The 25,633-nt window shown below is 39.1% G+C and overlaps 1 protein-coding gene across 1 annotated transcript in view; it reads right to left on the bottom strand.

Moving 5' to 3' along the window:
• adamtsl3 (ADAMTS-like 3) overlaps positions 1-25,633 on the bottom strand; it is a 149,481-nt gene that overhangs the window by 112,537 nt on the left and 11,311 nt on the right. Inside the window, exon 3 of the mRNA XM_080520951.1 lies at positions 10,754-10,873. Coding sequence (XP_080377077.1) covers positions 10,754-10,873 — 120 coding nt within the window. The remainder of the gene's footprint in view (positions 1-10,753; positions 10,874-25,633) is intronic.

Raw genomic sequence — 25,633 nt, 5'->3', positions numbered from 1 at the left:
AGTTTGGTGATGGTTTTGGGAGTACGATGAAATTGACGAGGCGTCCCTCAATGCTGCAGCTAATAGAAGAATGAACAGCCCATTCATCACAATGTGAGAAGAGATCCGAGGCCTAACGAGATGCAGAGTGGTAAAAGGACACATTTTAATGAGCCTGCACTGAATGTCACCTGCCGTCAACACTGATATTGTAGAGATGTGCTGCGCAGGCAGACTTCGTATTAGACCCGAAACTTCACTGCGATCGCATATCAACACTTTCTCTGCCGATCACCAGTTGCTATGGCAGCACAACAAAACTGTCGGACTTGAACCGAGACTTGAAATAACCTTCACCTCTGGTTTGCGCGCTTGCGACTACACGCAAATGAGCAGAAAACGTATTTACATGAGCATCACTTAGTCCACTTTTTAAGAGTCTGTTATTCGAGTGTCGCTAGCAAAGCATGAGTGTGTAGATAGAAATCATAACACACACTCATCCTCGCCATGAGGTCATGTTCTGAGCGCTGATAAAGGTTCTTGTCTGCTGCTGTAACTTGTTCATCACAGTTACAACAGCAGGAAACCTTCACTGTCGTGAAACATGTTTTGCCATGTTTATCATCAACCACTTGGTAAACATTTATGCAAAACGTCGCCGCATCTCATACCCTCTGTCATAAAGTCACTTTATTCTCCGAGCGCAACATGACTGTGACGAGTCACTTTTGTTTTTAAGCATTCTGTATTGTTCATGTTTCTGAATTCAGCATTTTCCTCCTGATAACTCATGTTCTTTCCTTCACCAGATTGTTTTTGTTGAGCATGTTAGTAGAGATCCTGCAGCAGAGGCCTGCAACATTCACCTTTGTTATGCTACTGGCTTATTTTATGATATTTTATTATTCCTCCGTATCCCCATCAGCTCGGCACTGATGGTTGGAAACATAGCTGGCATACACTTAAATTACCCCCAAATTGTTTTTGCAAACTTTTTTTTTTTTTTTTTAAACTGGAATAAGTTCTGTGTTAAAATATTTAAAGGCACTTCTTCTAACTAGTCTTTTTTAATAGAGCAATAAGGATATCCACACATACTTCACGCAGTCCAAAACACACAACCATAAAAGCTTTCCAGAGTTAAGAAAGATACACTAAAAGCATGCATACATGCAGAAGCACTGTGAAATACAAACGCAATGCTGTGTTGGCACTCCAGTGTGCGCAGAATTAATATGTCATCATCATAAATCAATGTGCCAACCAAGGAAGGAGCAACATTTATAGGCAGCCCACAGCATGCAGGCAAGTGACACACACACACACACACACACACACACACACACACACACACACACACACACACACACACAGACGCACGTGCGCACACACACACACGCACGCAAGCACGCACACCACAGTGGTCTGTGTGACTACAGTGTATTTTGTCTTCACAATGTGTCACATCACAAATAAGCACTGGAGCTAAAAGCCATTAGGCCACAACCACAATTTTCCTTTTAACCACTGTTGGAAAGACAGTTCCAGAGCATCTGTTCCAGAGCCCGCCTGTCTCTGAGCCTCCGCAGATGGTGGACATGTCCACAAATGCCAAGAAACCTTTGACGACATTGCCGTGTCACGTTTTATTAGCAGTTATTGAAAGGCATGCCGTATTCTGGGGGCTGTAAAGGCGCTCACTGGCTGCACTGCTGATGAGTATGCCAGTGTTGTTTTTGTATCGTCGGCTATTTTTAGATGTCATGGTCTGAATGACTTTAGCAGTGTCTTCAACACGAAGACACGAGAGGCTTGACTGACATTTGTAGCAAGCGAGAGAAGTGCCCTGCTGGACTTCTGTGACTAGTAACGCTCAGAAATGACATTTTAGCTTCAGCAGTTGCACATATTCACAGTAAGTCTGTGTTATTCTGACTATCCTTGACACATCCAGACAAAGTCCAGATTGAAATCCCTCAGAGCATCTTTGAAGAGATCTGACGGCGGCACTTCACACATCTTTTCCATTCAATGTAATGAAGTTTGACAGAATCTGAAAGAAACTGATGCAAAACTTGACCTAACCAAGAGACCTTCTGAGCCTTTTCTGTCAGATTAGCTTCCAGTCGATGCAGAATGAAGGCTGTGAAGACTTTGCAAAGAATTTCATTTTTCAGTAACTGATTTTCATATTATTTTCACACAAAAAAAGACAGTGGATGCCTATTACATTCAATGGAAGAATTAAACTATCATCACAATGCAGTTTTTCCAGTACAGTAATAAAAGGTTACAGGCTGGTCTGAGCATTTCCATTTAATTTTAAATCAATAAATAAAGCCAGTATTTTACATTCAAGATGTGGAGAGACAACAACCCAGTGATATAAATACATATTCCGAGAGGCTACGACAGGTTGAGTTCATGATATTGACTTTTCCACCATCCAGTCACATTGAAACTGTCTTACACATCCCCACCAGTTTGAACATGTTTCCAAAGCCAGCACTGTTGTACAGAGGAGACGTACAACAAGCTGCAAATTGATTTTTACCTGAGGCAAAATTAGTGAACGCACTCGAATACAAGATATATGTTTGTATTTATTCATTTATTCATTTATTTATTTATTTATTTATTTATTTATTTATGTGTTTATTTATTTATTTATTTATTTACTCTGCAGAACCACATTGATATTAACAATCTCTTGCACAAGTGTGTCCTGGCAGCAGCACTTAAAATAAATTCACAGCATCAATAATACTAAAATGTTCTGAAAAACAAATAAATAGCAAAAAAAAAGTACATGTAATACAATAAAAAGTTCAGACAAAGATAGCATATGAAATATGGCAGATATACAGTCATCAACACTAATATTCAAAAGAACTATAGGACAAAAGACTGTTGTATGGATACTGTAAAAATTTCCCTGATTCTATAGTCTAAATCAGACTATAGAAGACTTTCCCAAAGCCTCAAATTAAATATTTCTGTAGTTTGTTTGGAGGAATGAAGACATCTCTTCGTTAAAAAAAACAAACCTCAAGAAGCTTGGAGAGTCCTCTGTGGTACATTGTGTCACTCCTCATCGAGGATTGTTCAACCTGTCCATACTCATTAAAGCTTCAGCTGTGGCTAAAAACTCTTCACTCCTCACAGGGAGGCTCAGCTGCTAATAAAGAGGTAAAAGATTATATCAGTTCCACTTGTTTAAGTCAGCAAATATTAACGAAATGAGTCACAGGAGCTGAGGAACAGACTGCGGGGCGGCACTCATCCTTCCCCAGATATCAACGCTGTCACAAGCGCTTACTTTTAATGCGATGTGGGAACTGGGAATCCAGGGTGGAGCGCGTGGCGGACGGGGAGGGAAATGACAGGAGTGGAGCAGAGCAGAGCTTTGTTTAAATGAGAGCGATAAGAGAAACGTGAACACAATACACTGAGTATATTTCTGAGGCCGAGCATAAATTGACAGAAGAAGTGTAACATGAAGGTTGTTTGATGGGCGAAGAGGCTCAGGTGGAACCATTCACGATGCGATGACAGACAATGAACGAAAAAGAAACCTTGTAATGAGTATATGGTATTGTGAACAATAACGTAGTTGGCCTCAGCCTGAGGACGCCGCCCTCTGCAGAGATTTTGATGGTTGAATTACGATCCAACAGAATACGACCCACACCTCTGCCTCTTTTCTCTTTTCTCTTTCCTCGCCAGCTTTTACATGAGCTGCTATTGATCTTCAGCTCGCTCCATCCATCTTCTCAAATCACCCTTTTTTAAATCTCTTTCACAAACACAAGGACAGAAGAGAGCACCTCCCTTGAAATGCAGCCGAGCAAGCAGGTTGCATAGCTGCAGATGTCAGCCGGTCTCAAGAAAAAAAGCCTGTCTTTTAGCAGGACGTTTGGGAAATGAGAGCATTATTAGTCACAGAGTGTCTCATATCCCGACAACGCAGGTAAAGCATAATGACTGGACACCACTGCCAATACAGACTTATTTCATTCTAATGTTTTCCTGCGAAAACATCAGAGCTCCACAATAACACTGGAGCTTCTATTTTAGACAGAAACACTGTTTAAAGTCTCATGCTAAGAAAAAATATTGGATTGAATATGAAACATGCAAAGGGGGACAGAAAGAGCAAAGAGAGAGAGAGTGAGGCAGAGACTGAAATACAGTATCCGACGGAGCTGTTGCTGTTAGCGTCCCTGCTGTCATGTCTCCAGTATGCGTCATATTCTCTATTTGTGGCTCAGACCTCTGTCAGACAATGGGCAAGAGCTGGCGTCAGAGCAGTGAAAGCCTGACACGTCGACATTCTGGAGCTTTTTAGCACAGTGGCTCGCACATACGCACACACGCAGGCACGCACACACTCACACGCACGCACACACGCACACACACACACACACACCAAAACCTGGATCCAATCACGGCTCAAAGAAATGATAAACACCAGTTCAGAGAGATCCTGCCAAGCCAGCTCTGATAAAACAGAGAATCTAAAGAACACAGGAGGACTTGTTTTGATGAGTAATCAAGCTCGATTTGGCAAATCAGACACTGCAAAGAAACAACATAGCACCTGCTTGTCACTTCATCATTTGAACAGACTTCCCTACCTGAGCAACGACTGGTTACTCTGATTGTCTCTTTACTCCACTTACAGTATCCGTCACAGGACTTTAAGATAGCATTATCCTTTAATGCATAAAGAAATGACTGAATATTTATGAAATCACCTTTTCCACAATATGATTTGAACTCAGTGACGTTATTGATTTCTGTTCCCACTTTGATACTGAAAAGGTTTGGTGTATACGAGCAAAATCAAATAGACTCTGAGGACAGAACACTTCATTTATTTTCCCAGCAGAAGTGTTGTTTATTGTGAGAAACTCACAGTGTCGACACAAGAATAAAGTGTTAACAACCTTTGAAAGAACGTCAGATGTTGCATCAATCCGTCATTTCTTCCAGCTTCCCTGCCTCCATTACACAGAAATGATTGCGCTGACCTATTGATTGAGCCTGATGCACCTTGAAGCAGATAGAAGAGACACATTGCTTGAAATGGCTGGAGCTGGACTAAAAACAGCCTCCACTCAAATCCACGTCTCCCTTTAAACTAACTTTTTTTTATGGCATATAAATAAATAATGACTTCAGTGGAATGGAGCACAGGTAAATGGAGCGATGCTGAATACATTTATTTAGTGAAACTGCAAACACAGTCCACAAGCTGTCACTGTGTGTGTGTGTGTGTGTGTGTGTGTGTGTGTGTGTGTGTGTGTGTGTGTGTGTGTGTGTGTGTGTGTGTGTGTGTGTGTGTGTGTGTGTGTGTGTTTAATAAGGTAGTGATGACAACATCTGTCTGACATTTCTGTCTTCTTCTTTTTTTTTCCATCACTGCTCTGAGACGTGAATAATAATTAAAATCATGTGAAAAAAGGTGTATCAGACATGCAGGGACTTTGCTGATATAAACAAACAGTCTGAGTAATGGGCCGCAAGTCATCTTGAGCAGAATTGAGTAATTACAACAAAAACTGAAATTATTTACTTCTTGCTTACTTGTTTAGTCTCTTAAATATGGTGCGGTTTATTTCTTCACACCACAAAGCATTTCAGTTCATCCTTTTTAACTCTAATGTTGCTTTTTTGACAGAACTTTTCACTTTATTCGGTGCTATATTATTTATAAATTAACTATTAAATTGCTAACTGAGTCTGTTGGATACTTCATCCACTAATATTTCTCTCAAACTGAAGTGCATCATTTCCTTCCTCTTCAGCGACATTGAAATCAGTCTTTTGAGCGCAGTACAAGTTGAGGGAGAGATTCATAGAGGAGAATAACTCCACTCCTCGAGACGCATTATGTAACAACCGCCACCAATTCAACTCTGGCGGGAAAAAATAAGCTTAAAGTGAATAAAAAGTACTGTGAGATTTGCAAATAAATCTTTACACTCTACTGGCGCACTTGGACTTGAAGCCAAGTGAAAAGAAGAGTCCTGATAAATGTTTCAAAAGAGTCCATTTCCTCTGGAAGTGGAGCAAAAAAAAGGTCATTTATAGAACGAATGTCTTCCCTTTCTGGATGTAAAAGCCTTCGAGTAATGAGTGCTTGGTGAGCTCTGCTCAGACATTTTCTCACAGCAGCATAATGTCATCCTCCACTTTAATACAGGCTCAGCCTCCACACAAGGCTCTGGCACACTGCAGCACAACAACAAAAACAACCCTCAGCACTGCAGATGGCCAGAGAGACCTCCAGAGAGCTCATCCAGGCACAATATCTCCAAACAAGGTTTCGTGGCTTTCATTAGGGACCGTTTGCATGATATTTTGTCAGATACAAGGCTTTCAAAACACAATGTACTCTCAGGTTCTTCACCTGATTTATGTGAGTGTGTGTCCAGAGCCGCACAGAGATTTCCTCATTGACCACACGAAAACGCCAGATAGATCAACTGATTTGGAAAGAAACAAACAGTTAAAGTATTTAAATTACAGGAGTTATAAGCAGAAGAATGGCTGCATTGAGTGTGTGAGTGTGACTTAACCTCTGACACAACATACGCAGGATTAATTTTCAGCATGGCATGAAAAGTAGAGAAACGCTCTCAGAACAATTTGCATTTTTCAAGTTTTCCCCAAACAGCAGAGAGTAGAAAATTACCTCACTCTCCTCATCAAAGCACACAGGACTCTGCAGGAAAGTCACATGAGACCAAAAAACTACTTACTGCTCCAACACCTACGCACAGCACTTTTGAAATGCAAGCATTAAACTCAGTTCCTCCGCCGACTGGGTCAACAATACAGGCACCAGATCTTAAAATGAGCTCTGTTCTGATGTGGGTAGATGATGTAAATAAGCACTTCAGGAATTGTGAGTATTCACTGAATGTAAACAGGATTAGCTCTTGGTGTAAATTCTGAATCAGCCTATTTTTTATGTTACTGAAGTGGATGAAGCAGTATTTTTTTTTTTTTATCAAAAGCACCTCGATGGTCTTAGATAGTGAGAAAAACAAATAAATATGCTTGCATATCAAGCTGCCAAGGTCAAATTTGTGAAGACACCAAAAATGCTTATTCTGAATTAAAAACTTTAAAGAATACAGGATGATAAAGTCATGCTAAGCAGAATGTACATATATTTACACTATCATGGCACTGTGGCTTGATATTTAAAAATGCATACAGTGGTATATATTGCCACTCATGTGGCAATAATTTTTACTTTATTCACAATGGAATAGAAAATTAAAGGAAGATCCTTCAAATCCCTCTCAGAAACCCAAATCGTGCATAAACCTTTGTATGAGCAATGGCGCCAACAAGGACTTTAGTTTTACTCAGACTGAATTCTTTATTATATTTGACATTTTTGTAAGGAAATCATGATTTTAAAAAAAGAATAAATGGAGGATAAAACAAATATGTGGTTTATTCAGAGACAAAAACGTTACAGTGCAAAACCAGTGAAAAGCACCGACTCTGAATGTCACATACAGCTTATAACTCCCACTCCCACAATTACCTTCACTTATCTATGCCTCACTAAAGTCACTAACTAAATCATATATTGGTAATATAATGTATTCCAGGATTGAAGACAATTACTACTTAGCATGAGACAAAAGCACATGAGGCGTATATATAGCAACAGATTTAGCCTGAACTGAGTCTGCACTCTCTTCACTGTCTCCACTGGAACATCGAATAAATGGAAGAATCATCAATGTGTCCAAATTTATTGTTTCACTCACAAATATCAGTCACGTTTTAGCAAAATAATGCTAATGCCGCCTGGAGAAGATGAGCAGCAAAGCATTTCCAACACAGGAGGAGTGGATGGTAAAAGAACCCAGGGTACTGTATATTTTCTGTTTTTCATGGTGGACCTGTCTTCTGGATGACTGAATTATAAGAAAACCTCATATTTTCTGGGGATTTCAATTATTATTTTTTTGTGGAGCGGGATGCCAATAATCCGCCGAATGCCACCTCGCAGGTGCTTGGTGTCTGCATGAAGCAGAAGTGGGACATATGAGGAGCTACGAAGCATTATTAACCATCCCGGAGGGGAAAACAGAGGAAGCAGCACTGCTGACACCTCAGATCTGCTCTGTGCAGCTGCTGAAGGAGAAACAGCAGCAGCAAGTAACATCCCGCCATGAGGAGGGCGCTGTGGATCACAAAGCTCGTGGTCATCGTGTTGCTCAGCCTGTGGCTTAGCCTGTGGCTTCGGGACAAATCTGATCGAACAAGGTAACACGACCGACTGCTAACAGCAACAATTAACACACATCAGGCTGTAATATGAGTGTCTGAGAGGTGTTTTTATTAGTAGTAGTATTTACATTTCCTTCCATTCGTCTATGTTCGATAAAAAGTGTCCAGTTTGCAATCCTATTGAGCATCTCTTTAAAATGTAGCAGAGACCTGCAGACTCTTGTCTGACCTCAGATTCAAACCACGAGTCAAGTCAGGCCCCGTCTGCCGATCATGTGACCCAGGGATGTCAAACTCCTTTGAGTATGCATTTACACATTTCAGGTGAAAATGCATGATCTTTGTATTTTCATTTCAGAAACGTTTAGTTTACAAAGCAACGTTTTGAACATGATGTCTGCTTCCAAGGAAATGTCAGAAATGCAGAAAAATATGTGTAGTTTGCATGTTGGGCCACAAGCAGGCACTGTTGTTTGTTTCGATATAGAAACCACACATGCAGAGAACAATATATTATAAAAAATTAACAATGGGACAACAAGAACATTCGTATGGACAGACAATCAAGTTGGATTGTTATTATAAAATAAAGTTCCCCACTGTGGTGACAGTTACTGTGGGGTGGTGTGGAACTTTATTTTGTAAAGAGGCAGGTTTTCGAAGCGGAAGTAATTTTGCTGTTGCACCACGTGTGCGCTCCGTTGGAGAGATGAGAAAAAAATTAAAGAAAAGAAAAGCATTTCTGAGAAGTGTGTTCAAATGGAAAATAAAGTTTGGACTTCCTTCATCCGACCCCGTTCATCGGCTCGACACCACCAACATTTTATTTTGGACCAAATTACCAAAGTATTTACGTTGGACTTATTTATTGAAGTATATCTATCTCTTATTGTATTTTATTAATTTCTTGTTTTCAAAAGATTGAGTGCAGTACAACAGTTTATTTTTTACTAGTACATTACAAGATATTTTTATATATTTAACAGGAGAGTATTTTTTTAGACATGTTCAACAAATGCTGTTCCAAATTCAAAGACATAATCGTGATTTCAATATTGCCCAAAATAATCATGATTATATTTTTTTTTCCATAATCAAGCAGCCCTACTCTGGTGCAAAATGTGTAAAAAAAGAATTTCAGTTACCTGTCACTTTATGCAGCTTTTTACTTGCATGTTTTTACAAACTGAGCCTGAAAAATTGTGTTGAAAAGTCAATGGTTTCTTTGCTATTTTTCTTCAATTTGACCAAAGGCCTCCAGGCCTTGTGTTTGATACCTCTGAACTAACCTCAGATGAATTCACTTTGTTTAATAACAAAACTACACACAACAATCAGGGCTCAATGATGGTGATCTGTTTGTGTTAATCAGTCAATATTAATTATATTAATTCAACTGCAAACTAATACAAGGAGGATACAATTTTCAGCAACTCTGTATGCTGTCTGTTATATTGAGGCTTTTTTGTTGTTGCTTTTTTTTGCGGATGCTGTAGCTGTGGATTTAAAAAAAAAAAAAAATATTTTGGGGCTCTATAAGGTCAGTTTGACTTTGGCTTCAGTGCCAAAATCACCTCACAGCTCAGTGCTGCTGGTGGGGGGGCCGAGGTATCACTGAGGGAGGCAAAAAAAAATGCCTCAAGCTGCTACCCTGCTCGAAATCTAACGCCAGAGGAGCAACGTATATATATCTGACTCAGCAGAGAATGGAGAGCAGAAAGATGAGAGGATTTATTGCATCACATTGTTTGAGTAATGGAATACACTGCAGGAATCGAATTAATCCTTCTCGCCTGGATTGAATTCTATAATTACATCTTCAAGACTTCAGTCGCACTTTTTTACGAAATTGAATGTTACAGTCTTCAGTGTTTAATGAGTTTTGGAACACTTAGATCTCATGCTCCTTCACACAGATTATACAGGTATAGCAACAAAAAAAACTCAAAACACAGACATTTATTTTGAAAGAGGGAACAGATCTGGGGTGATGTCCCATCCAGCCACACCGACCTCTTCTGTACAGATTTTGACTTGTAACTATCACGGCTCACTTATCCTTCAGTGTGCAGTTACAATGAAACTACTGTCACTGTTTGCATTTCTGCTCTTTTAGTTCATTCGTTTTTTCTTTTTCTTTAGTTAATTCTTTCCTAGTTAGATACTTAGTACTTAGCATCCATAACCAATCAAACAAAACAACCGTCCATCTCGATGTCCTTAATTGACAATGGCTTTGTGTACTGTATGTGAAAAGAGTTGCCTTTCCATATAAAAAGACAATTTCACCGAGAAAATCTGACTTTCATTTAAAAACAAGAAACAGAATTCTCCATATACACCAGAGAGCGATGTCCCATCAATCCACCCTGACCTCCTCCCTTCATACACCTTGACTTATAACTATCATACTCACTTTTTCTTCAGTGTACAATTACAATCAAACTACTGCAACCGTTGTCTGGATTAATAGAAATGTATTTAGAACGTATTTAAACTCCAGACTGACCTGGTCGTCGTATCTGTAGGTTAGAAACTGGTCCTCCGTGGCGTCCTCCATGAAGCTGCCCTGAGGCGAGAGGGCGAACTCCGGCAGGAACACTGCAGTCTGAGACGGACTCTCTGAACCCTGAAAACACAGAGAGAGCCTCATTCAATCAGCATCCCAGTGAAGTCCACGGGAACCATATTAGAGTCTGAATCAATCATAAGTCAGTCAAAGTGATGATTCAAGACATACATGCAGCTGCAAAGTTGAACATTGGCTATCATGTGCTGCATAACTCATATGAAGGTTAAATATCAGTCTTTATTCATCAGCATTTTCCAAACAAATCATCTTTCTGAGCTGTCAGGAGAGATAAGCTGTGCACTAATATGATCAAACCCTCAATTGACTCTTTAAAAACTCTGCTCCACACGAAGATTTCCTATTAATTTTTCCCTGATTTGTACAAGACAATCAAGCAGCTGCACCTCACAAAGGATTTTTGGAAGATCAGTCTAAACCAAAGACAGGCAGGGACAGGCTGATTATCACATTAGCAGGGACCGAGAGAAGGACGGATAGAAATAACTGGCATCTGGCATTTGGAGAGCTCCCGAGAGAGACAGGGGGAGGGGGTGGCTGCTCAACTGTGTGTGTCCAAGCCACTTGAATTGTACGAGAGAGATGATCCACCATTAAGATTAGTGGTGTGTCCTGCAGGCTTTTAAAGCCACTTAGAGAGACACACAGAAGAAGTGGCAGTGGTATGTGTTTCCCTGAGGAGCGTCTGAGGACTTTCAGTCCTCACGAACCCTTCACTCTCTCTCAGGCACTCACTCAAATTCACATTTGTTTTACTAACAAAGCTGAGTAAGACACAAGCAGATGGTACATGGATTATGAATGTCTGACTTAATCATGACTATCTCATACTGTGTAGATTCACGTTTTGGCCGTGGATCACCTTTTAATCAGAATTTGCTTTAACTTCTCTTCATGTGTGTGGAGCTGAAGATGAGCAGCGTATTTTACACAATGTCGCATCACTGACTTTGATCACAGACGACAGAGGTGGATTCATTCTTGGTGACCTTCGTCATGCAGCACTTTCACTGAGTTTCATGACCAAACTCTTTACCAGTGTTTCAGAGTTAATTTCATCCAGTCATCCATCGTGTCAGAGTTCGATTCAGCTCGTGGTCACAGGGGGACTGGACCTGATCCCAGCTGACTTCATTTCACACGCTTGCCAATTTTTTTTTAATTATCCCAATTTGGAACAGTGGCAAAATAACAACTCAGTTACTTACTGACTGAAACCAAGGTGCTTCTCAGTTTAGCCGCCAGCTTTTTTTTTTTGTCAGCCAGAGGTATGAGACTTAAATTTCATGCCCAAAAAGTTGCATCATGGAAAATGAGACTCACCAACACCAGAACAGAAAAAACATTTTACAGTGTGTACCTCCTGAGAAACTGTTGAGTAGCTCAGCTTAGCATAAAGTAGCAGGAAATATATATATGTATATATATATATATATATATATATATATATATATATATATATATATATATATATATATATATATATATATACACACACACACATATATCAGTGGAAATTATTGATTCAGTTCACGGGCTTGGAAAGAAAAACAAAAACAGCTAATCTACAAGCTGGAGATGTCATCCTTCAACTGAACTGATTTCCATGATATTTGTAAAATATTCAAGGTCTGTGATTCTCCAAAGTGACAAAGTCTCCACTTCAAGAAGGATCTCACTCCAGAGTAACACAAAAAGAAAAAGCTGCTCTTGTTGGAGGGAGAGCCTTTGTGAACAACTGGGAAATACACAAAATATCAGGATTCAGCGAAGTAGAGAAGTTCTTTCTTATTCTATTACTATAGATTTATGAATGAGAAAGGCTGATTGACATTTGGGGAATCAATAATCCCAAAAGGAAATAATTGTAAAACATTTCTTTCAGGGATTATTGTATTGTATTGTATTGGCCTGGTAAAATTAATGTATCTCTTTAAAGTCAACATTACCTTTTTAGCTTATCTTTGATTTTCATACTACACTCTCAGTGTGAAGCAAAAATTCCAACACCATTGACAGATCAAAAAGACATTTCTTTAATCTTAACTCAGTCATTGGACAATATCATAAATAGTACTCCTGCTTGGTGAAAGCTCAATACCTTTTTCCACAGGAATTTGGCGAATATAAAGATAAACAAGTGAAAATGAAAAACACTGCTGGAATATTATCTTCACACTTCAAGTAAAGCGTGACCAGTTATAATCAGCCTTCATCCAGTCACAGGTCAGTGGATGGAGAATAATGATAATCCAATCCAATCCACCTTTATTTATATAGCACATTTTAACAGCAACGTGTTCCCAAAGTGCTGCACATGTGACTGCACATAAAAACAAAAACTAAACTAAACAGTCCAACACTAAAAAACCCTAAAATAAAAATAAAAACAGATTAAAAACTACAAACACATTAAAAAACTACAAATAAGAATACAACAATTTAAAAATAAATAAATAGAAATGGTGCAAAAATAGAATAGTGCAAATAGAATAATGCTTCCTTCAGCTGAATTAAACTATTTCTTTATGGTTACGTTAGAACAAATGGCTATAATAATTCCAAGTATTCCATGATGCTCTATGAGGTATTTCTGGATTGAAATGGTTTATTATTAAACTCGAATTATATGAAACTCCACAAAAAAACAGAGCTTTCTTCTTTTTTCAACAATGTCCCTCATGGAAGTATCAGACAAGAGAAAATGTAACTTATTAAACGTATTGTAAAGTTCAGAGTAACTGTGGACCCCAATAATCATTTTTTTTTACGTAAGAAAATATAACGTTAACGTACTTATTTCTAAGAATGAGCGTTTAGCCTGACTATATGGACTGATCTCAATCTGTCTTAACACAAACTCTGGAGATTAATTATTAAGTCAGAAATGAACTTGTATGTTTACAAGCAAAAGCCTTTTGGCACAAAACTGCTTGTTATCAGCGTGATTTGTTCACTTGCCAAATTCACATGCCAGAAATTTTGCATAACCCCAAAGCTGACTAAAAACAACAGTTAAATAAGTTTCACTCAATCTTGCTCAATCAGAAATCCTTTAATTCTTGCAATATTCTTCAGATAGTCGTCAGCTGCTTTTTTTATCGTCTTAATGTGGTTGTTGAATTTCAGGTCTGAGTCCAGAATTAAACCAAGATTTCTGCCTTGATTTGATGTCTTGAGAGTCAAGATAAGCGCTGACCTCCAACCTTCTTCTTCTTCTTCTTCTTCTTCACAATTACTTCTATTTTGTTTCTGTGTTGAGTTTTAAAACGTTCTGACGGATCCACTCATTAGTTTCATTTTACTCAGCAGGAATAAGGGACTGTGGTTGTTCACTGACACTGATGCATAGTGCTGTGTGTCGTCCACATAATTACGATGGAAGATGACAACACTAGTTTCACTTCATAAGATGTCACATTTACTTTAATATTTTAGGTGGATCAAATTAAACATTGAATTAAAAACATAATGTGGTTTAATATAATTGCCGTAGGGGTTTTTCTCACCGTCTTCAGTGCCATACACACCTCTGGACCTGACAATAGCTGATATGACACTTTTTTTTTAAAGAACTTGTGCTTCTGAAGCCATTTGTTATACTATATTGCTCTAATCAAGGTCAGCATGAATGATATGAGCAAGTCTGTCTGTCTGAAATGGTTTCGAATTGTCCTCCCAGTCGAGGATTATATCCATATGAGGCTACACACATGCCCACACACAAGGTGACAGAAAGTCAGGTTGTTCTGCTGTGAAGTTGCTGAGTCGTAGCCATGCAGCACAGCGTACGGCAGCCCCTCTAATTGAGTTTACACCCCAGTGGAAGGAAGGTGTCAGGAAAGCCTTCACACTCCCAGCGCCCTGCAGCGGCTGGTTCATGCTGGATCACTGGCTCACTTCAGAGGAGCCCGTCCCGGGATAATCACACAACGAGGGCAGCCGCTGTCTCAAGGGACGACACCGTGTACTGCAAGAGGCAGCTGTTACATCGCATGGCACGGATTATGAGCGAAAGCCAGCAGTGAACCTCCAGTGTAGCAGTAGGTCAGAAATCAAAGTGTGTTCACATGGAGAAGGGTTGGAGGATGGATTTGTTCAGCTTCACCAGTTGACCACAAATACTCGAGCAGGCATTTTGAAACATTGTCAAGGTCAGAGCCATAAAATATGAATCAGTACAGCAATATGGAGGCTGGTGATAAGTCAGTCCATCCTCATGTGAAATCCCTCCACTGGTTCTGGCTGTTTAAAGCTGCTTTTGACCATCAATCCTGAATAATAAAACTCCACATTCCTGTACTGGTTGGTTGTAGATAACTGGAGAAATACTCATTTTAAATCAGGCTTATAGTTGTACGACAGTGGTCAGAATTTCTCAACAGTAGTGAGGTGAGCAAAAAAAGGTGAACTGGTGATGTTCATGTACGGCCAAGACTCACTGATGCCCGTCAGCACAGAAAGCTGACCTGTTTGGTCCAAAACAAAAAGACGAGGTACTGCAGATTTCAGATTCAGATTTCTTCAGAAGTCATGATTCCCATGTAAACCACCATTCACCACTGAAATGGCCAACAATGCGCTTGTTTTTGCAAACATCACATGGGTGGCCACGAATATTTAGCTGGGAGACATTGGCCCTCTTCATCCATGGAAACAGTATTCTCCAATGGGATAATGATGGATAATACATAAAGAGCAAAAATGGTTCAGAAATTATTTGAGAGACACAAACAATGTGAGACTTCCAAAAATACCCAGATCTATATGAAGGCCCCACCTGGTAAATTCCAAGACTTTAAGGATCTGATGCTCAGATACCACAACACACCTTCAAAGATCTAGTTTAGTCCATGCTTGAGGCAGAGTAGAGCTGTGACGGTCATAATGTTGTGGTTGATTGGAGTTTAGGAATTGTCGATGGATAGAAGAGAGCTTAAAGGAATGTAAACTGACTTATAACACATGATAAAATTGCCAGATAATTAAATAACTTTGATGTGTCTTTTTGTCAATCTCCTCTGCAATCTGTTTAATCAATGCATCTCCAAAGTACTTTTCTTTGCAGTAAAAACCGTTGCATAACATTTTGCATGGCTTCAAGGAAGCTTAAGACATTTGGTTTATCAGCTGAGCACGGCGCGCTACGCAAATACTGTAGAAGTCTATAACAGTAGAGTTTGAAAGGCAAACACTTGGATGAGGAAGAGACGTGCGGAAAGCAGTTACTTGTTGGTGAGAGGAAAAATAAACAAGTCAGTGTTTTTAGAAACTGACAGCAATCAGTACCTCTAAATGCTGCTTTACTTTTTTATTCTTTTCATACTCATTTTTATTTAAGTAAAGTAGTCCTAATTGATGTTATTTATTCAAATTTGCCTGGTTTCTGTTTCTCTCTCTTCTGTAAAACACACCTCATTGACTATATTCTTTCCATCAACACAAGATTTGGCCTTTATCTAATTCGGCACACGAGGCTGACTACCGTAAGATAATCTTTTCTTAATATAGAGGCTGAAAGAGTGGGATGAAAGGCTTTGATCTCATCGTGTCTAAATATACAGAGTCTATTTTCACTCTGAACCCTGTCCACCACTGCAGCATATAGCCACCCTTGAGTTTGTACCGTCTTTTTATAGTTATTTCTTTGGCTTATTTGAATGAAGAGCTTTTTTTATTTTTTGCATGAACCCTTAAACGTGCAGTAAAAGAGAACGTTTTCAGCTATTGTTTCTCATTTCAAACCTAATGAAAGGGTTACAGGTCTTGTCTTATAAGTGAACTATCCTTCATGCAACATCAGTATCAGACTGCAAGCGTCTGCTTTGCTGGAAATACTGTGTGTCTGTGTCTGTGGGCAGTTTTCCATCTGTTTGTGTTGAAGAAGTGAACAGTGAAAAAGTCATCCTAATGAGGCGCGTTTTTACCCATGAATGGGCTTTTGTTAGTGGGTGACGACCTCAGTGAGGAACCTAAACTCTTGACTGATACAGCCATGAAAGGTAAGCCCGTGCTACACAGAGGGACTTTAACCTCCATCAGGAAAAAAAAAAGCGATGAAGCATTTTAACTGAACTCAACAGAAGTCAAAGGATAAGCCTTGTGCTTTGTTTGGGGTGACAAAACATTTAACTGATGCCGAGTGGGCAAATTTGAAATTTACACCAAACTTCCCACATCTGTGGCTGCAGTTTCCAGAAGCTGCATTGTGATTCGCACAAAAACATTAAAACTGTCAGTTATCGCTCTAAAGGAGAGCTTAACAGAGTTTTGCACTGTGACACATCCTGACATTGAAAATGTCACCCAAAAACATGAAAACAAAAAGTTTACTCTCTTTTGGGGAGTCAGTGTACTCTGCAGGCTGATGTGCCCTGAGGAGGAAGATCTCTTTGAGACTGTGTGACTCTCCAAGTGGCATCAACTTCAATGTGAAAGATTGATGGCAATAAAGAAAATCCGGAGCCTCACTTGCGTAACTGACCAGACCGTTTTCGACTGTTTTCTCTTTGGCTGACGACTTGCAGTGACATCAGTGAGATTTGTCATGGGTGGATGATAAACAATGTGACATTCTGGATGATCTGGCAGAAAGGGAATAATGAAAGAGATGAAAACATTCAGTGACTTGTTCAATCCGTGTTTGGACAAACTGAAGCTAAAGTGGGATGATCTGTCCATGTGCAACAACTGGCGTCTGTCCAAATCAAATTATAATGCAAATCAGAAAATATGATCACAAGAACATGATACAACATAATCATAAAATTTCTGACATGGAGGTCAGTCTTTGTTATTGGAAATGTGGTATTCTTTGGTTAAAATGACATTTTCAATTAAAAGTGGAAAACAATCATTGTGTTTTGGGTTTCACGGCGCTCAAAGCCACTGAATATGCAATTTTTTTGAAAATGCTGTGCAAGTGCACCACAACGTTAGTAATTAGTTTTCTGCACATGCGCGAGTCGATGGACAACAACGATGTTTTTCTCCAGAGTGTCATGACTCCCAGTCCGTATTCTCCTGGTGCTGTATACTTTTATAGCTGACAGTCAACAATCCAACCTGGGGCCTGTATAACTACATACAACAACTACCCGTGATAAACATATCCAGGATGTCTCTCTGTTTCCTGGGTTGACTTACACAGAAACACACGATCCTGATAAGTGTTAACATACAATTATAGCTGATCAATGCATCTATAAATCCTAAGAAATTTTGATTAACACACTTTTGAAAAGTTGGTCTCCCACAGGGATGTGTGTGTGATTCTGAGTCAGTGTTTACGCCTCATTCGGCACTTTTATGTGCGACATGAAACAGCCTGCCTCTACAGATAATTAAGAGATACTTGAAGATGTGAGAACCCCGCTGACAACCGAAAATAGCACGCCCGTACAGCAGACCGTGAGTGCTGGAGGAGAGATGTTAGATTAATTGAGGGCAAGTTGGCCCTCACTGACTCATTGTGATCCACTCTGAGCTTCCAACCAAACCTTTCCGGGAACATCTTATCGGAGTGATGCTGCAGGTCACAGGAAAGCTGAGCGCTTTAACTGAATACTGAGCAGTGAGATGCAGCTTTATGCTCGTGTGGGACTGAGTCACAGCGATCAACCCACTGGAAGCAGCGGCTTGTTAAAAGATGCCATAAGGAGAGATTCTCAAGACTTTCTCAATCAGACTTCCTCTTTCAATACAAATCAGATATCAGCACAAAGCCAATGAAGTACTGCATTTATCTTTTAAAGAATTATTACCAATAGTTGTTCTTTTTTTGTTGTTTTTTGTAGTGAGAAGCCTTAAATGTATCATTCCATGCTAATGTTGAGCTGTCAGCTCTCACACACTGACTCATGCTTTCGACTATAAACTCCACTCACACACCACACGCTTTTACTCACTGCTGATCGCTGGAGTTTTCAGCTCAATGCTGAACTAATAAAGATGATGTTTGAGCTTCAGCTGATAACTTCATCTAGCTGTCGGTCCGTATTTCTCCATCACTTCTTTTATCTCTCACTGGCCACAACATTATATACACATGTTGAAGTAGATACCGTAAAAAAAAAAAAATCACACGGCAACAACACAGAAGCCAAGTCAATTGGTGAATTTGTGCAGCTCATAGTGATTTTTTATCATTTTTGTTGTTGTAGTTTGCAATCATCTTATCTAAGTTTTGTGACTCTGGTGTGAGATGTCAGAAACTATTAACTGTAAAAAAACATTTTTTTATGGATTTTGACAGTGTTTGTTAATGACTATGTACATCAAATATAACTACCCCTTTTCTTATTACAAAAACTGATGATCACAGTTTCATTTTATCTATTCATCATATATTAATGTGGTTATTCAGTAAGTGTCACTCATTTTATCTTTATCACTGAATAAAGAACAATTTCACTTAATATTTCCCAAAGAAGGAGATTTGCTAGTTTTGATGTCTTGTAACCAAATAAATATACAGTATAAAGTACATCCGAGTATAGCTCAACTTTTAAATGTAGGAAAGTACAGTGGAGGAAAGTGTTTCCAAGCATGGCTACTTTTGAAGACAACCATTGTCAGTTCTGGCAAACTGTCACACAGCACAACAATAGAATAGAATAGAATAGAATAGAATAGAATAGTTTTTAATTAGGAAAATCCATTTCATCAAGTATGGATTAAATCGTTTCTGTATTTTAATGATTACATTCATTCAGTTAGTTACATTATGTATTATAAGTATCAGCATTGTAACATAGATCTGTAACGTGAACATCTGTCACACACCAAAGTGCTGATGGGAAGATGCTCTCAGAGGCATCCTTATGTTTGCTGTGTGACAGAAAAGGATGTTGCCCTGTGGACAAACTTTATCGACGTGTCAGGCCCTGACCTCAAGTTCCTCAGAGGTAAGAAGGTTGGGTCTTTAGGAGGGGAGGACAGAGCTTTTACTCTTCATCAAAAACAAACACAGCCACGGCTGGAGAGAGGTCAGCGGCAGAAGAAAACACAGAATGAAGAGAAATAAGTGAAAAAGATGAGAGGAAGAGGAAGGATTCAATCCAGGTGATTGGCAGAAACCCAGAGCGGAGGAGAAAGAGAGCTGACAGACTGCAGTGAATGAACACACTGTGTGAGTGTATGAATAAGCCTCTGTCTCCACACACACACACGCACACACGCACACACGCACACACACACACACACACACACACACACACACACACACACACACACACACACACACACACACACACACACACACACACACACACACACACACACACACACACACACACACATGAAGCATGTGTGCAGTGACTGTGTGTGACATGTGGAGAGGTGACTGCTGACCGCCCGGCTTACTGCAGTTGTGGTGTGTGAATAAATACTGTGATCTTTTCACTTCTCACCTTTGGCTGAAATACCAGAGCTGACACTAAACCTGGGCTGGAGGGGAATCGGTGTGTGTGTGTGTGTGTGTGTGTGTGTGTGTGTGTGTGTGTGTGTGTGTGTGTGTGTGTGTGTGTGTGTGTGTGTGTGTGTGTGTGTGTGTGTGTGTGTGTGTGTGTGTGTGTGTGTGTGTGTGTGTGTGTGTGTGTGTGTGCGTGCGTGCGTGTGTGTGTGTGTGAGAGAGAGAGAGAGAGCTACATATATTTAGTGCTGGGACTTAAATCTCTTTTCACACTCATATTAGAGGGACTTATGATCTGTACTGGGTTTTTTTTTTTAAAGTTCCTACTTTTGAGTTTTATGTTGCAAGGAATGTATTCCAACAGAATATTCCCAGAGGCTTCTGTGCATGATACAGTTTGATTTTTAATGAATGGGTGGCAAAGTGTTCACAGACAATGGCTTCAATGACTATTAGTGTCTTTCAGTCAATGCAATGGTTTCCAGTAAAGAACCAGTGAAAATCTGAAGATCACCAGCATCCAAGATTGAACTTTGAGTGTCGTTCTTTATGCTCAAGTTTCTTAAATAATATAATACGAAATATATTATCTACAACAAAGTTAGATCTTCAAAGGTCTTCTCAATTTTAAACCGTATTTGTCATATTTGACCTCATTTAGCGTGTTGACTCTACCGACTCTTTATTTGGAAAAGTCTCCTTCGGTTGTTATATATGGGTACAAATAAACCTTTTTCATGCTGCTAACTTTATAATAATGACGGTCAATATGCATGGGCATTAAGGTATTCCTGCCACATTATAATGAAGCTTAACCCATAGAAATCACCTATGGCCTCTGAACAGCAGCAATAATCTGTTCAATATCTCCAAAACCAGAGAGCTTAATTGGAAAAGTTGTAGGAATAAGTTAAAATTTTGGGGTGAGGATGAGGACATCATTTTTTTTTTAGCATTGCTGCACAGTTTGACGTGTCATGTTAACTGTGACATTTTGATAACTTCCATTGCTTTAGTAATCGAGGGTGGCACACTGGTCTAGTGGTTAGTACGCTCACCTGTTTAGTCCAGACCAGACAAATCATGCATTTTAGGTTGGTTCGTTACTGTGACTAAAGTTTTCAGTTTGCATCTACATCTTTGAGCTACTTCAGTGTGTGGCACACATATGGAGTGAATTCTAATAGTTTGTCTACATTTTTAAGCTATTATAAAAAAAGCCAAATCTTAGAAATGCCCCGTAAAATGATGCAGCTCACCTCAGCAACACTGCAAATACCAACAAACCATACAAACATAATAAAAAACCTCTTTAGAAGGCTGAAGCTGAATAATGTGACCTTTATATGGGCACAATTCAAAACAGGGCTGTTATACTGGATCATTTTAGAACATAAAAATGTACTCTCAGAAGCGGTTCATTGAGTTTATATTACAACATAGAGAGTAAATATGAGATCGTCAACGATACTGTGTTGCCTTTTAGTATTAATAATGTTTGGAACAGCCTTGGGAAGCAAGTGGAAAAATATATAAAATTTTACAAAATAAGAAAGACTAAAGAAAAATGTACTCGCCGGTCAAATAGCTGGATATGTTGTTTGAATATGAGATTTCTGTAATTATGCAAGAAGAGTTTCAAATATATTCCACATTTCATTTTAGACCAATCCTGTATTTAATCGTATTGATTTCTTTTTTAATATATGACTGTTAACAAACATGGTATTCCTGGTTTCTATTTTGAATATTACCTTGGAACAAATGAATTTCTTGTTGTTGCAGCTGGTGTGAAATCTCCCCGCAGGCACATTGACGATTCTGCAGCTCAAGATGATAGGGACTTTCTCCATTCTTGTTACCCAGAGGGGATGAGCTGTTTGCCAGGATATGGTTGTCATGAAAATAACTGTGCGAGTCAAAGCGCATCAGGAAGATCCATCTGTTTCATTCATTCATTCATTCATTTGAGACAGACTCTTCTCAGGACTTCTGTCATAGAAATAGCTTTACCGTTTGTTTTCATAACTTGTGATTCAGGTGGAGAAAAGCATTTTCGCCATACTGAGATTTTATATCTTAAAAGATCTAAAAAGGAAAAAAAAACATCTGAATGTATGGCATTCACATGTCTGACTACACAGAAAGATGTATTTGTTTCAATCTTATCTTTATAAGAGTGAACAAAGTCAATACTAAATTACAAAGTAGAAACACAGCACGTCCAGCTCAAACAGTGTGTGTGAGACTACTTTTGAATTAAGGGTCGAAGTTGACAATACGGATGTATGTTCTAAAAAATTAAAGAATCTCAATTCATAATATTTGCAAAGTGTAAAGATTCCTCTGAAATCATTATGGGAAGGAATACATCCTTTGTAAATCCAGTAAGTCTGGGATTTTACATCACGTCATGCCCATTGTCCTTTTTTCCAATCATGACAATGATAAAGATACAAATTTGCATTATAATCTTATTTGAAGGTTTTAGAAACCCTTGAAGGTATTTAAATATTTTAGTTGGGTTTTTTTATTTCTATGCCTGAACAGCTCTGACTGTTCTGGCTGAGAGGAGATTGTACAGAATGTAACTTTCCTGTGCTGATATGGAAGTGCAAATCTGAAACCTCCCACAATTTGAAGAAGTCAGGATGAGTGCAGACATGGGGGAAGCTGTGATGGCCCTGGCACCCTTGAGTCAGTGACGATTTGTGATTTTTCACCTTTTTCATCATGAACAATAATTCACACCAAAGAAATCTATTTTGTCAAAGATTTGTTGTGGAAACATTCTTTTATCAAATCATGAAATCATTGAATTTAATTTTTTTTCAAAACACATTTTCTATGTGTGTAAAATGCGTGCCCTTTTCAATTCCCTTTTCCTCTGCTGATTGTTTAATGGAGGTCACATTCAGGCCGGGATCACTGTACATTTACCAGTCATGCTAAATCTCCCCCAGAGTGTATACAGCAAGTCAGAGGCTGGAGTTGTCTCCATATCACTCTCACAGGGACTTCTATAGAAAAGATTTCTGGTCTTATATACTCTCCCCTCACTCCAAACTGCATTTTCTAATCATATTGAAACAGCATAGCTGAAAGAAAGAAAGAAAGAAAGAAAGAAAGAAAGAAAGAAAGAAAGAAAGAAAGAAAGAAAGAAAGAAAGAAAGAAAGAAAGAAAGAAAGAAAGAAAGAAATGCTTAGATGGTGAGGGGGGAAAAGAGTGATTGAGAAAGTGAGAAAAGGAACATGAGAGGCTTTAAGAAAGAAAAGATGACAGAAAAAGAAAAAAAACAAAAAGTTGAGATGGAGAGAAAAAAACAGAAAGACAGAGAGCAAAAGAAAGACATATAATAGAAGGGAAAAATACAGGAATAAGAAGAGGGACAGAAAAAAGAGGAACAGAAAAACAAAGAGAGGAAGAGAAAGAGTGAGATGGAGGGAGAAGAGAGGGAAGATAGACACAAAAAGAGTGACAGAAAAAGAGAGAGAAAGGAGAGAGACAGAATAAGAGAGAGGGGAGAAAAGACAGAGAAGGGGGAAGACTGAGAAAGAGTGACAGAACCAGAGAAAGAGTAAAATTAAAGGAGCTCCGAGTACAATTACCCCGGTCAAGTGCTCCCTTGTCCACAAGTATTTTATTAAAGTTTATTTTGCCACTCTCCAGAGTCTCCCCTTCTTAAACACATTTATGTGTCCCCTGATTAAAGCCTTTATCTCCAATGCTGCAATTACACACAGCTGCTTACTAGTTGGCCCTTCAGGAGGTTTAACTCTGGCAGCGGCGACGAGGGCAGGCCCAGACATCGCAGGTTAACAAGTTAATGGAAAAGGTAAAGCTTAAGATGAAACTTATTAAAGCCACACATGAACCAGCGCTTGTTCCCCGCCAGAGAGGAAGGAGCCGAAACGGGGGGAGGATGGAGGAGGCGAACAATAATAAACCCCAGAACTCCAATTCACCATCAAGACGTGAAAAGATAACCACATTCCCACTGTAATGAACCCACTGCTGAATAATAAACACGGACCAAGCTGTGAATAAATAATGACAACTCCGATAGCGGAGGCGCGGCCGGGAGAACACATGGCCAGAATTACATTATCCCTGATGGATATCTTAATCGCGTCTCGTCTCGTTTTGGTTTTCCTTTGAACAGAGTTTCCTCAGAGAGCGCGGAGGGCCGCGGGCAGGGATGATTGACACTGAAAGCCTGGCCCCGACTTCGGCTCTGTCGAGGACCTCATGGGCTCAAATTTGTCAGAGCTCACAAAAAAAACAAAAAAAAAAAACAACCAAGATGCCGCCTTTGGCATCTGTCTGGTTTTTTTTTTCTTTTCTTTTCTTTTGACACTACAGGAGAATAAAACATCTCCAACAATTACAAGAATAATACATCCTGGGCCGGGCCGAGCCCTGAACCCATCCCTGATGTACTCCGCTTATAAGAGCTGCGATCACAGAGAGCTCTGTTCTCATTAGTCCTGCTGACTGGGGACGTGCAGCACAGCAGTGGCCATCGAGGCTTTCTGAACGCACGCCACGCTGAAAAATAGGCTGTTAAATATAGAATAGTAAGGTTTTTCTGCCTTCTTTCTTTTTCCCCTGCCCAGGTCTCGTGAAGCTGTGAGGCAAAGTCGAAGTCAAGATGCATTTATGTCAAGAAATCATAATGATGTCCAAGTATGGTAAAAATGTTCACACTGCAGAAATCTTTGTTCAAATTTGAACCATACAGTAATTGCTATTTATAAGAAAACGAGTACAAATATAATTTTCATCTGTTGTTGTCTGTTGATGAAAAAGACTGCGTTACAATTGTCCCTAAAGGCAAATCTTCATGGTTTGTTTTGGAATTTCATCAACATTAACATCATGTAAAATGCTATAAAAATAAAAGACTTTTTTTTAATATGTATATGTATATACACTCAGGATTCTGAGTATATATATACTCAGAATCCTTCCCTCTCAGCTTAAACTTTTAATTACAGCCTGAATGTTTTTTTTTTGCTTTTAACCTTCACCTTTAAACCATCATTCCAAGTTTCCTTGAAACTTGGAAAGCACTACAATTTTTTAACAGAGCTATGCCATTACTAATTTTAAAATGAAGGCCATGAGCTGGGCCACAGATAGGGAGCAGAGGAAAATATTTGAGAGAAAAACAAGTAGAAGTAATGAATTACACGTTATGAATAGGGGTGCACTGAAACCACTTTTTACAGACTGAGTAAGTGAATGAATGACTATTTAAATGTAAGTACTTTCTAATGCTATATTAGTTCTGATATTAGTCACTGAGATTAGATTTAGAAATGCAGCAATGATTTCATAGAATGACTTTCAAAATGTTTTATTTCCATAAGATGCAGATGATTTA

This window comes from Blennius ocellaris (assembly GCF_963422515.1).
Source record: "Blennius ocellaris genome assembly, chromosome: 1".
NCBI lineage: Eukaryota > Metazoa > Chordata > Actinopteri > Blenniiformes > Blenniidae > Blennius > Blennius ocellaris.
Note: the sequence above shows the minus strand (reverse complement) of the source record. Positions and strands in the feature narration are given on the sequence as shown.